The sequence below is a fragment of the Ischnura elegans genome, chromosome 7 (assembly GCF_921293095.1).
Source record: "Ischnura elegans chromosome 7, ioIscEleg1.1, whole genome shotgun sequence".
In the NCBI taxonomy this organism is placed as follows: Eukaryota; Metazoa; Arthropoda; class Insecta; order Odonata; family Coenagrionidae; genus Ischnura; species Ischnura elegans.
In genome coordinates this window covers 37,426,892-37,441,113 of record NC_060252.1, presented here as the reverse complement: position 1 = coordinate 37,441,113, position 14,222 = coordinate 37,426,892, and the positions used below count along the sequence as shown (strand labels likewise).

Here is a 14,222-nt window from a genome sequence, read left to right as displayed (position 1 = left end):
AAGGTTACTATAAAAGTTTATATTTTAAATCTCAGTAATCACATTCGTGGCGAATGCTTAGATCCAATCAATGAGCACACAGTGAAGTTTTGAGTTCACAATAGTGAGCTTGCAGCAAGATATCAACGATAAGTAAAGTTTCAAGATGATTGAACGGAAAATATATAACAATAAATACAATATTTCACACAGGCACAGAAGAAATCATTAAAAGTCACTTTTGAGTAGGTAATGCACTGGGGATTAGAATGCTTAGCATTCAAATAATGACCCAAAAAGGTCCCCGATTCTCATGAACCAAATCCCATTTGCCTTATATAACAACCCCTGGAAACGCTTTAACTAATATTGATTTTCATTTATGTAAACATAGAGGTTAGAACAGATGGTATGAAGTAATGTACAAAATTGGCAACAGCAACAACTTCTATTTCCAACATCAAGTCACCAAATAAATGTACATCACTAACCATAGCCACATAACTGCTAACAAACATAAATTCTGAAATAAATACTTCTGATTTAAAATTAAAACTTGAAATCAAATACTTCACAAATTATAGAACAACTGCATGTAAAGAAACTCAAGGGCAGGTAAAACATACATATACCAATTTAAGCTTTACGAGAAATAATAAAATGCATTGATTATATGCTCAGCATAGAACTTTTGAACTTTATCATTGCTTATTGAACTTCACGAGTCGCACGAACATCACCACTTGCAAACGTATGTTCACTCTTGGCAGTGATAATAATACACTTCAGAATTGTCATTAGGAAGTCACTGGTATTCAACTAACAAAATCTGCTTCATGGAAGCTATGATGATATAAAATAAGCCAGTCATGTTTTTAGCAAACTTAGCATCACCCTCCACCAAACTCACTACTAACACATCAAGTTCACTTTAAACATTAGTGATCATTAAGTCTGTTTAGCTAAATAAAGGAGGAGTACTAATTTTGCAATTCCTGAAAGCCAACACTAGTAATACCCACAAGATCAAGAGGCTCTCTTAAATATTAACTAAGGCATTAATTACATTAAAACCTCCTTCCATGAACTAATCGATAACTAATATCGCTGTAAATTATTTCAGTGAACAAGATAAGCCTTTAAAAATTAACAATAATCAATAGAGGCTAATAATGTTTGCATTATATTTTTGTTTTTCCACCAAACATAAGATCAGTCTTTTCAAGTTCTAAAAAATTACACAGGCTTCATGGATAACATCATTGACACAGGTCAAAATTTATCTGCCTACATTAAAAAGAAAACAACATTATTCTGGCTTGACCACGAGCTAACCCATAGAAATTCTATTTTTTGTAAAAGTGAAAGAATTAGAAACTTGCAACAATGCACCTACTTGAGCAATTTTGATTGAATTCCAAAGCAACTTGGAAACCAGCCAGAATTAATTTGATTCACATTTGGGAGTAGGAATTACACTTATGAAATTAGCACAGAAGATGTGTAACATCACAATAATTAAGACAGAGAAATAAACAATTATGAATATACAATCCGAGGTCGACAGAATATGGGCTAAAACTTTGAGATTTTAAAAGCTACTTTATCACAGGATAAACCATTTAAATCACAATTATCCCAAAAGCAAACTGTCTTCAATAAGAAACCCAATGTAAGTGACTAGAGACTAAATTTTCCCATTGCTTTCAGAAAAGGAAATATTGAAAATGGAAATATAGAATGAAATATGGAGGAGACGAATGATACACCATGACCTTGAATAGAAGAAAAATTAACTACATGTACAGAATTAGGATCCATAGACCTACCCTTATCACACGTTTCATTACAATCAATACTTTCCAAGAGTTTGAAGTACTGTGGAGATGTAAAATGACCTGATACAAGGAATTTTAAAATACCCTGTTAAATAGAACTTTGAATGCAATATTAATTCTTGTCACTACGACTTACATGAGATTCATTATGTAAGTCTCAGTAGCAAAATAAATAATACCAATAATGGAATGGGCAGTATGTTTCCACTTCAGATAGCCTGGTTGAGTAAGAAAGAAAGAGTTGAAACCTGAAAAATTAACAAACAGCTATAATCTTTGCGTGGGGAATTACTTACATATGATAGGTTACATCTCATAGTGATGCGTTACACCCCACCCACACTTAGAAAGACATTATGGAAAACACAGCAACTTGAGGTTTAGAAAGTCAATGGAGGGCAAATAAAGACCATGTTGAGTCAAGACCATAGCGTCGAATTTGAACATCTCTGGAAATACGCAAAATGCCATATGGATATTAAGTCGAATTAAAAACAGAAAAAAAGAGAAAGAAGAACAGCTTAATTGGGAACCACTCTATCAATCACTCTTGTGAAGGCCTCTATTGAATTATCAACCGTTAGATTTGAAAGATCATGCTGATGTACATGGCAGGCACACATATAAACACTCATTCGTCATAAATACTTACACAATAGTTTAAGGTACAGTAACATTTGACTCACTTAGATCACTATAAATGAAGTTTAAAATGGCCCACAGTTCAAAACAATACGAAAAATCTTCAACAAAATCAATAATAGTATTATTACCTTTTATATACAGCACTCATTCCACGTAGCCTGAGGTATATACAAACATCGTTCGACTCGCTTAATGAATTATGATCAGTTAGACCTGGCATTCTCCACTAACGGCGTTGGAATATCAATCGTATGAGACTCGTTCCCGAATATCAACCTTAAACGTTTCATCGGAGGCCTCATAATGATGGGCTCTTTCCCATAAGAATAGCATTGCAAACCTCCATCACTGCGCTCTACCCTCGAGTTCTCAACACAATTTTCCCCTGATTCCTCTTCGTCTAATCCTTTAGACGAAATGAACTCGTGACCCGTTCTCCGACGCTTTTTCTCTTTGTGCCTTTTTTTTCGGCGAACACCACTTCTATGATTTACACTTTCCTCATCCCCATCAAAGTTCTCATTCCCCACACCTTCAACGCGTAAGACTTCATATTCGGGCTCCAAAACAAGGCTGCTATCTTCACTTAAACTGTTTCCCGACTCGATAACTTCATCTAGTACGGGGCTCCTTTTCATCCTAAGGGTCAACTTCACCGACCTCACACCATTCCTTTTCTCAGGCGTAACACAACCATATCCGTTCACGATAGGTGCGGGAGGCACTTCTCCTGCAGGTAAGGCTATATTATTTGGGGGAACAGCTGTCTTATCTACGTAACTATCCCAACTACTGTTAACATTTCCGCCACCAACTCCCTCTTCAACCTTAACACAACCCCGTGACCTTCGCAAGAGTTTAGGTTCATCGAACTCTATTCCGTCTTCCTCCTCAAACTCATAAACATCCTTCGGCCCTGAACAAGACCGTTCTGAGGGCAAGGTTGAACTTTTCTGGGTCCTTCCATCATTGACATTTTCCGGAAAATCCACACTGTCCGTGCCACTGCCATTCAAACCTTTCCGTAACAACACGCCCCTAGCCCTTCGAGAGCTGGCTCGTCGCAAATGATTATCCCAACGTTTCTGAAGCTTTCCATTGACTGTCACTCTAGATGGAAAATTATTCACTATTTTATCTTGAGGCACAGCAAATGGTTTAGATTTCCTCACTCCAAGTCTAGGAGTGGCGAACGTTTCCCGTAAACACTCGGCTTCTCTCTCAACTTCCCGCATCTTTTCCCCAGAAACTCTCCCATTGGAATCAACTCGGCACTGCACTAGGGGCACACACACGTTTATTAACCTTTCCTCCGCCTCTTCACTGCAGACAGGCCTGCTTGCAACAGAGAGGCCATCACTAACACTTTCTTCCGGCTCTGTGCTCTGCATCAATTTATTATCTTTACACAAATCCACAACAGGTTCGGTTAGTTGCCTATGGCTACGCAGGGTTATCCCACTGCTGTTGCACAATAAACCAGTTGGCGTTGCCGCACTCGAATTGTTATTTTCGAAACTTCCACTGGAACTGGTAACCAGAGAACCACCACCTTTGCTCCCTGGTTCAGTGGCTTCTCCTGCTCCACCCTTACCAGACGCTTCGCTCACAGACTCCCGATCACTTGCACTGCTCCTAGAATCATCCGACACCACACCTTTAGATGCCGAGACATCCTCCGGAAGAGATGATGATGAAGATGGTATCATTGAAGATGGTAACGTTGTTACGTCGCCACACGAAACAGTCCTCTCTCTCTGCCGTAGTCCCCTCAAGTACCTGGACTGCCTATTTCCTTCTAATGCCTCCCCTCGCCTTCTAACAGAAACTCTATCTTTAGTAGACGAGGAGTCCTTCTGGCTGTTGTTTTCAGCTGTCGCAGCACTTTTCTCGCATGGTTTGGGCGAAGAGCTTTCGCGGAACTCTGGGAACTTACACCCTTGGGCTATCAACAACTCAGCATCATATTTAGTTAGACCTTTCTGCCGAAGTTCTTTGACGCTCAATGCTGTCGAGGAACTCTCACTTTCGCTAACTTTATCAGCTCTTTCATCCAATTTCTGGCTTCCACGGTGTTTGGTGCGACTGAGCCGATTGTCTGTTTCTCGAAGTTTATAACCGGAACACTGCTCCTCGTTTTTCGTTTTATCCTTGGCAAACGCCCCAGTTCCCCGCCTAAAATTAACAAACAATGAGAAAGAAAACAAGTAAGTTTCTTAGAATACGTTGGATAGCAAACTCCACTAAATAGGTACTTAAAACGCTACGTAGGAAACAATGTTTACATGGCTGACAGGGCCATTGTCTTACCTTTCGCACGTCTCACATTCGCAGTAGCAATTGCCATCTCCAAAAAAGTCTTCGCCATAGAAACATGTTATCTCCTCACCAGCTTCAATATCTCGCAAGACCTTGACGCAGGCTGTGTCCCTTCCAGTAGGAACAAACTGGAAACGGAAAAATTATTATGAGTATGTGTTCCATCGATGACAGGGAAAACTTCGGAGGAAGGTAAAATACAAATGACTAAATACGACAAAATTCACCTTGCAGTTAGCTCTACAATCGTGATTGATGTATGCCGCCGGACCGAGCCACAACTGAGCACAATTTTTTCTACAACTGAACATGACAGAAAAGTCGTTCTTTCCCGGATGCAAAAGAAGGCCTTCCTCCTCCTCAGTCAACTCAGCAATACAACCAACTAAGAATGATATCTTTTCATTTTTATGCCTATATAAAAAATTTTTTGAAGAAGTTATAACAATGCAAAATAAATAATTTGCGAAAAAAATCACCACAAAACAGGGAAGGAGAGCGCTCTCACCACTTCCTCGTCGCGCAGATCTTTGCTCCTTTCTGACCCTCCAGGGAATACCTGTAACATGGCTCTATGATAAACCCAGAATTCTTGTCAAATACTCTCAAGTATCGGTAAATCTGAAAAAATGCAAATTAACATATGTCAAGCAGTAATTATAGTATAACGGGATCACAGCCACAACTCTGATAAGGATTTATTGCCAAACACTCTCACATTACTTACATGCTCTTTGAAACTTTGCTGTTGCTGCTTGCTCTTTGTTAAATAGAACGTCCACATCCACTCCCCTGATGTATATTGCTTGAAAGTTTTCTCATAATTCTGATACTTTATGAAGTCTTCTACTATTGCCTTTAATTCATCCTTATTGGCTTTCAGCGGCCTGAAACTGAAGGCAACAGTTCTAGTACAACGCCAAAATACTGTTTAATGCTCATCTAAAAATATATACTTACCGGATATTCATTTTGTGTGTGACAAACCCTAAATAAGGGTCCAAGACTAGAGATGTGGCAAGATCGTCATTTTCTGACAGCTCTTTCGGAGTCATGCCAGTGGGCTGCATCTTGTGAATAATGTGACGAGGCACCGGCTCCACCACCATCCTGCTACTATTTTACTATAAATCGTTAAAGAACGGTGTCTCAGAAGCTTTTATCATTCAAACGGCTGTAATGCACTAAGACAACGGCTTATGATAACTACTAAAATAATAGCACCGACAAACAGTAATTTGACCACATCAACGATTGTCGACTTCAGCCGTTAGTTTTCAAAGTAATCCACAACCATGTCTTGGAATATTGAAGTACGCGTAGGACCACAGCAACATGGCGACTGGCCCTACCCACTATATCCTATACCCTGATTCACACACTACATCAAAGCTATACTGTCATTCATGCCTTCCAACATTACAAGTACTTCTGAGCATTTTGGCTTCAAAATTGAGAAACTAAAATGCATAAAACACAACAAGATGTTAACACGAAAGGCTACCCAGCTACGACACAACGATGGGCATGTTTCGTCTACATGCCCACAGATAGCCTACATTCCAAAGAAATAAACTTCAGCTCAATTTTATCCTTACCAATTGTCCTCAGACGCAACAGAATTCAATACAATACACCTATCAGCTCCCCATGAGCACTTATTATGGATAAATATTGCAGAACATCATTCTATTTTCTTCCAAGTCTGTCTACTCTCATCTGACGCTCCGAGTCAATCAAGGCAAGTGACCGCATCACCACGTAACGGTATATCAGCTGATTCTAAAATGGTCTTTTCATTTTTAATATAGCATGAAAACGTTTTCAAATTCTTTATTAATTAATATACAAACAAATTGAACAATGAACGATGAAATATGATCGCATTTGAAAAACTTTTTCTAAGTGCATTGTATGCGCTATTCTCTTCTACGCGGAAGAATATCTTAGTCAAGAGTAGCCAAGAATGACCACAGCCATTCATACAAAAAGGAATTATTTATCTTCTATTCAATGTTTACGGTTGTATATGTTCGCAGAAGACTGTTGAAAATTGAATGCATGAATCATATTGTAAGCGAAGTAAACTAGTAGTTATATACTAGTTACTGCGTTCAAACTTCTCCGTTAACAAAGAGTAAACTTTTATCTTGTTTTTACGTAGTACTTTTTATTGCCGGAAAGTTAGATCACAGTCAGAATGGGTATTCATTTGCAACTGCGGTCGTAACTGATACTCATCGACATTAAAGATATAATCAATTTTTTTCAACTTGAAAGGATTCAATGTATACATCTATCAGTTCCTGGTACCTCGCTTTAAGAAGATATTCCCGTGCTAAATCACTTTGGAATAGCGCATAATTTGAGGCTGCATATTGACTCGCTAAAAGTAGTTCTGCAGACTTTCGAATCTTCTCCAAACGATATTCATCAAATCTCGCACTGGAGGAGCACCACGGGTAGATGTAGTCCTGATTATTCCCGGCTTCAATCTTCTCATCGTTTTCAGATACTCTTTCGAAGAACTTACTAAGCTCAGGAGCTTTGCGGTCCAGCCAACCATTAATTTTATTCTCCGATTTCTTCATTTGAGGTTCACTGAAGTTAATTATTGATGATTTGCCGTGTTCTCCTGAAAGCTTACTTTTCTCACTTCTTGATTTGGGCCAAATTTTGAACGAAGACATGAATCGCCGTACCCCTCGTTTCTTAGACGAGATTTCTTTAATTCCGCTGTTGAAACTTGTGTCTTCGGGTTTTATCATATCGCGCTCGCATCGTCCATCTGTATCAGCCTTGCCCTTGGTTATCCAGGTCTTTTCGTCTTTCTCTATAAAAAGAACGAGGTGATTATTTTATTGATAGCTGCTGCTAGTATTTAGAGAACAGTCTTTAAAGGCACTAACTTTTTTGTGTAACTTTCTCCTCGAAAGGATTGATGGCTGGTTGTGGTCCGAATGGAACTATTCCTAGCCAATGAACTAGCATGAAATCAGCGCTAGGAATAAAAGGCATTCCCTTCTCTCCTCTTGAAAATGTATGATGATGACCAAGCAGCCTGGGATCTCTGAAGAATTTGCTTAGAAGTTCAAAAGCCCTTGGAAGAAACATATGCATTAATACATTAGATATACATTCCTTTAAGTAGGTAGGTATTGACAGAATTAATTTTATGATGAGGTTCATTTGGAGGGATATTTTCAGGGGTTGAGGCCCTTTACCTCCCTCCCCAAACAAATGGTATAGCGTTGAATTAAAGGGGCGTAAACTATTTAAATGTTTATATGTTTTTAGAAAATTAAACAAAATGGGAGTTCAGCCGGTTAAAGTGGGCTTGCATGAAACGTTGTTGTACTCTGGCCCTCAACATTTTATCTCAACTCAGATATTTTGCCAGCCTATTTGTAATTTTTTTTCAGTTTTCCTCTCAATTTATATTTCTTTTCTATCCATGAAGATATGTGCCACAGGCCCCACCTCCTGCCGTGACGCCACCAACAAAATGCAACAGACAGAGCCTAGTCTCAGGGGAAATCAGTCGCCTTTAGACCTCTGTGGTGTAAGCATTGTGAGTAAGTTAGCTGCGTTGCCAGGTGGAAAGAAATTTTTTGTGACAGCCTGTCATTTGAATGCACTGACAAAGACTTTTGAGGGAAAATGGCGATGCCCACCTATCTCTCAGTCCCTCATCCCTAGTGTTGCAGGTCCCACCTCCTGCCGCAACGCCACTCAAAACATTCCGAGCTTGCATGACTTGGCCAGCCAAAAAGATATTTGAAAAGGATCGCAGTTGAAACAAACACCTCAACTGCTACAATTCTTCAATCTGTTGACGTGCTTTGATATATGCTACCAAAATTCAATGGTTTACCTGATCTATGCCTACATCACTACTTCTCAGTTTCCTATTCAAAATCAAAGCATTCCCTCTCTGACTTTCATCCCCCTGTGACACCTCCCTCTCCCCATCCGTTCCATCCCACCTTTATTACCCACCATTCATACTAGTTATATGAGGAAAATAGTCCTACAGTCATCGTATTCTATGGTTTTCTTATTTTTTAAAGTTATTTAAACTGTTTTCATAAAATTCTCAAAGGGCTCTATTCCTCAACCATCCTCTTGCCCTCATATCCCAAATGACTCGACCATTAGCTCCCTAGTGCTCTTTCTTTCAACGTTGAGAATTTACAGTCCAAGCTTATCCTTTTCCAGTGCACTTTCTTCTTCAGCATTAAATAATTCTGGGCTAATTTTGCCTTCTTCTTTTCTCACGAAAATCTATTGTTTATTTTCATATTTATCTTCTGGCCTTGCTCTTTTTTTTTAATGTTTTTACTCTTTCCTCACTCCTCCATTTTCTTAATTGTTTTCTTCGTGATCCAAGGTTTCTAAATTCTCCTCCTCTCCACATTACAATCATCTTCACTTTTTACTATTTCTGTTTTCAGCCTCGCCCACCCTTCCACTACAGTCTCCATCTCCTTACTCTCTCGTATACTATTATCCACAAGTTCCTGATGTTCCCTTATCTTTGTCCCCATCAGGGTTTCTACTACATATTTGTTGCTGTAGCTGCTAATCTACTTGATCTACTATCTCTTGTCTTTGGTTGCTAGTGTCCATTTCAAATATCTTTGTGACTGAGAGGCGAGCCCAAGTTTTTTGGGGGTGAGGGCAGAGGGAGCGTGGCTTTATACCAAAATATGATAGGCAGAGCCTACTCTCTGGGAAATTCAGTCACTTTCAGACCTTTGTGGTGTACGCTTAATGAGTAAGAAATTTTTGTAGCTACAGCCTTGCCATGAGCTTGCCTCATCATTGTCCTGATGTTCCATATTACTAGTCTCATAGCAGCCATAAACCTCTCCATCCTCTTCATTTTCCTTTCTTCCCTCTTCAAACTGCTCATATTTTCTGCATGTATTTCACATGGCAGAAAGCTCAAGATCCATGCTTACCCTGCTGCCTTTAATTATGTACACCCAACCAAAATCACTAGGTTCCATTAGATGAATTTCCAAGAATCATCCCTAGGAAAGAGATAGTTGGCAGGGTTTCCCTCATCCATTGAAACAGAGTTTTCCACATGGCACCATCATTGAGACTAACTTTCAACTGGCTCCCTACCTTGGGAAGTTCTTTAAAAGAATCTAAAAATAACTTATAATTTAACTTAACTCTAATCATTCCTTTAGTTTTCTTCAAATGAGGTGAAGTTTCAAAGTCAGGAAAAAAGTGAGCTTTCATCAAGAGAATCAGAAGAACCAAAACAGGCTATGCATACCAACTCTGCTATTAGATAATAGAAAATAGGATTATGAAATAGACACACAAAATAAAACACTGCATAGCCTATATTATCTATAATTTAATTATTTCTTTGTAGGATTATTCCTCTATCACTTCCCTTTCCAGCCAATGCAAACACTACCCTACTTTTCCTTTATCACCTCCTCTGTTTTTTATTTCTTACCCATCCCCACTTCAGAACAAGTATTTTTCATTGGAATTGACACAAAATATCCAGATAAAGCTCAACACGGAAATAAAGGCAAAAAATGCAAAGAGAAGTTCATGAATAAATAATCTGTCTCTTTCAATTATCCTTTTAGGCTCTCCCTTCTTTTAGGAAAAATATCCTAAGCCTTTATGTAACCGCCATGTATACAGGGAAGAAAAAATTAAAGGTGTTCATTTAAAGGGAGGTGGTCTCTCCTCTTTATTGTGACACCCTGAGAGTATGCAATACATTATGCAGGGATATGCATACAACATTATGCAGGGATTTCAACAAATGTCATTGAATAAATTATAATAGGCATGAAACACTTAATCACTTTAAATTGAATGGTGAAATAAAGACTTACATTTGAGGACAATGTTTATGATTTTCATATTTCTATTTGCCTAGTAATTACTTTAGCGTTCAAATTATTGCTCACTACCGTCAAAAGGCAGCACTGTCTAGAGGGAGACAGGCAGAAGACCCTTGGGACCGGTAGAGTAACAGGACCCCAAGGAATAGGTGCCCTAACCTGAGGAGTAGCGCCCCTGAGTGCAAGAGAGTCAGCCGTGCCAGCCCAAGCGCGAAGGTGTCATTTGAATCTGCAGCCATTGGCTAATTCGCATAATTTCCGAGTGCGACAGGCTTGTATTTGTGTCCTGAATAAACGGATACATTTTTGTACCCGGCGTAGTTATTTCGCTTGACACGAGCCCCGATAATCCCCAAGGACCCTAAAATTACAACGGCTGGTCCCCCCTTCCATTCCTAGCTCCCCTCTTTCACCCATAAACGTCGTTGGGATGGATTTGAAATTCTTTTGGTTGGTCCTGAATAATAGCATGGGTGGAGGTAGAAGTAACAAACGAAGATGCAGCACCACTTCACAGTGACAACATTTATATTCACTTGAAAGTGGAATTAGTGATTATGTTCTAACTTCTGTCAGAATTACTGTGAATGCGATGGATAGCTCTGACTGGCCCCCATAGCTTTCATGCCAATTGGAAATATAGAGAGTACGTACTCATATTTATTTGCATGTTGAAGCCTCACATAGTACCACGTGCTGTGAAGGCGATAAATTCCTGGGCTTTGTAGACCACTTAATATGCTCTGACAAGACTGGAAATTTTGGAGTTGATAGCATTTATTGGCTGCATTGATGAAACGAGCAATAAGTCTTGCTCGCACCTGTGAAGTGAAGACATTACGTTCTTTAAAAATTGGTAGATGGAGTGTATGAGTACATCACTATGTACTTGCAGTATTTAAAGAAGATGATAGTCTAATTTTCAAATTATTTTATTTTTATGACCCCGTGGCACCCACAGGCAACACAGATGAGAGAGATATAGGCCACAGCAGTGGCATAACTATTGGGGAGGATGAGGGGAGAGATCCCCCCCCAAAGCCTCAGGGAAATAAAAAAGTTATTTAATACTATTGCCTAGTTTTGAAATTTAATAACTGCATCTGCTTTTTGTATAATTTTTAGAGCCAAAACGATGTAAAATGTATATACAGGCCATCCCATCCCCTCCCGAAGAATATTCCTAGTCATGCCACTGGACCATATTCTATTCTTCTGTTAAGTTGGACAAGAAAAGAGTTCATTTTTGGTACTAGGGTTTTGAAGAAATATTCCATACTCACTAATCATTACTGGATAAAAACTAGAAGAAGAGAAATTGAATGTGTCTTTAACACATATAGTTTCTGATGCACACATTGGCACACCCAGCAAGGGGTAGGAGCTGGAAATCATTACCATAAGTAATCACATATTTGCATTATAACTCACTCGCTGGCAAAGCTCTAGATAAACGAGGTATAAATATGTAAATGTAAAAATTCCATTAGCCTATTGATAATCAACTGTCCAGCTCGAAGCAAACACCAACTCATTGACCGTCTTCAAAAATAGTGAATGCATTTGTCAATTAAGGGTCTTATGCAATTCCATCCGTTGACGACCGACAATCAGAGTACTTACATCACTGGTAATTGTTATCACAATTGAAATGGGCTTGCTTACCAACTTTTTTTTTTAATCGCCAATAGTAAAGAGTTTGACAAATTAAGAGATCAGTACTTTTCCATACCGATATTTCTCCATTTAACTCTCAAAAACCATATTGGGTTTGATGGTTGGGTGGAGCTGGCTTGGAAGGAATCTTTGCTTCCATTGAAATGAAACTCAAAGGGTTTATAAAGGGATTATAAGTAGTCTTCCGGAATGCTTCCGCTGCAGTCAATTTGCCAGCCCTTGAAGCAACTACAGTGAATTCTTGATCTTTTGCAGTGGGTAATTTAAAAACCGCTAAATAATCTCAGATGTCTATAAGTGATGCTAATTCTTCAGTGTAAGAAAATCACCTTTATCCATAAAGTTGGCACTTGGACCGAAGCAGTCAATAAATCAATATTATGAGGCCGGGGTAGAAAATGTTGTAGAGTAATTCAGCCAAAATTGACCTTAATGAGGGTATGACATCTGCACGGCCAAGGCAATGAACAAGCAATCTTTTCTTCAAAACTATGTGCATATCTTCTTCTCCATCCCTACCTAAGCCTAATTGTTTAATATCATATAAGTTCATTTCACGAATGAAAGTACGTCTCGCTACCTTTCCATATTTTCCATATTTCGGTGGCGGTGGGGTAAAGTCCTCGACTGCCAAACCGTAGGTCGTGGGTTCGAATCCCGCCTGGGTAGGTGATCCCTATCCAGGGCATGGATGTTTGTGTTGTACTTTGTTAATATTGGAAACCCTCGTTGTAAAAGGCCGTTATGTGCTGTTTACGGGGGATGTGATAAATAAATTTTCTTTCCCTCCTTGATTTCAAAATTTAAAAAAGCAAGGTAATTGTAATGATGGTTGGAATTTTGATTCATTAGAGCTGTAAATCTTACAGTAGAGGGAAATGAATTTATTTCTCACACTGTGCCCTCTTTGTGCCTTTTTTGTTTACCATGCCTCACTCTTGCACACACATTCCATGCCCTCTTGTTCCCTGAATCTTACTGCATTTTCACCAATTTCGACTTTCTACGATGAAGAATATGGCCATAGTAAAACATTAATGGATAGAGTAGTGCCAAGTCTCAGCAAGGATTATGTGCTGCATATTCAAGGGTGAGAGTTTATGGTTTTAGTCAAACCCACCAAGCCTGCCTTAACTGCCGCCCAGAAAATCCCTTCCACACCAGCTGCTCCACTGGTGTCCATCCTCCAACCGCTCCAAGAGACAACAAAGCCTCCCTCAATGTCATTACATGCAGCGATGATGGAACAGCTGTCGGCACCCTCTGATGGAATGGTACCACCCAGTCACAAACGTACAACAAGATCCAGGTGCAGAGTTGATTTCCCCACCCACCTGTGTAATTTTTCCATATACTCCTCCCCTTTTAAACATCTATACTCCCTTTTTTTTCTAAAGTATCATTCCAGATTCCTGTCACTGGTGAGGGGGTGGTATCACGTTAAGTCTCCATGGACTGCGCTTCGCACTTGTTTAGTGCATACTAATATCAAAAAGAAGTGCTATCTAGGGAAAGTTAGCATGGAGGACCCCTTCCTCCAGAGGAATAAAGGGACCCTGGGTTGATAAAATTGTCTTATAAGAGGTTTTAAAATCACTCAATATTTGGTATTCTCGACTGACTTTCACACGGTAAATGGCCCTAATTACACTTGCAGTGAAGTTTTCTCGGGATTCACACCGGGTCAGGTCCTTCATTTCTCCTCCCAACGTTTCGATGAGCAACTCGCCCATCGTCTTCAGGGATTCAGGAATCCAATACACTTATTACACTTGTTTGACAACAATTTTCTACCACAGAATGTAACAGAGATTGGAAAAATGGACTCAATTGTCCTTTTTGTAATCCACATCCTACTTTTCAAGATATTTGTATTAAAACA

At 39.2% G+C, this 14,222-nt stretch overlaps 2 protein-coding genes and 1 long non-coding RNA gene across 3 annotated transcripts in view; 1 reads left to right on the top strand and 2 right to left on the bottom strand.

The window, feature by feature from the left end:
• Nucleotides 1–4: 4 nt before the first annotated feature.
• On the bottom strand, nucleotides 5–6,505 carry LOC124162453 (histone-lysine N-methyltransferase Suv4-20). Its single transcript, XM_046538993.1, has 7 exons — nucleotides 6,380–6,505; nucleotides 5,742–5,905; nucleotides 5,509–5,674; nucleotides 5,290–5,402; nucleotides 5,009–5,195; nucleotides 4,773–4,909; nucleotides 5–4,637 (listed from the first exon to the last, which is right to left on the bottom strand). Exons 2-7 carry the CDS (start codon nucleotides 5,888–5,890, stop codon nucleotides 2,666–2,668), a joined length of 2,724 nt encoding a protein of 907 aa, XP_046394949.1. The 5' UTR covers nucleotides 5,891–5,905; nucleotides 6,380–6,505; the 3' UTR covers nucleotides 5–2,665.
• Nucleotides 6,506–6,572: 67 nt separating this feature from the next.
• Nucleotides 6,573–14,222, bottom strand: part of LOC124162451 — a 45,464-nt gene continuing 37,814 nt past the window's right edge. Inside the window, exons 8-10 of the mRNA XM_046538991.1 lie at nucleotides 11,318–11,484; nucleotides 7,691–7,881; nucleotides 6,573–7,614 (exon numbers count right to left, since the gene is read on the bottom strand). Coding sequence (XP_046394947.1) covers nucleotides 7,040–7,614; nucleotides 7,691–7,881; nucleotides 11,318–11,484 — 933 coding nt within the window. The 3' untranslated portion in view covers nucleotides 6,573–7,039. The remainder of the gene's footprint in view (nucleotides 7,615–7,690; nucleotides 7,882–11,317; nucleotides 11,485–14,222) is intronic.
• On the top strand, nucleotides 7,542–9,044 carry LOC124162454. The gene is made up of 3 exons (XR_006865577.1): nucleotides 7,542–7,630; nucleotides 7,718–7,932; nucleotides 8,242–9,044. It is a non-coding gene; the product is annotated as an uncharacterized LOC124162454 (long non-coding RNA).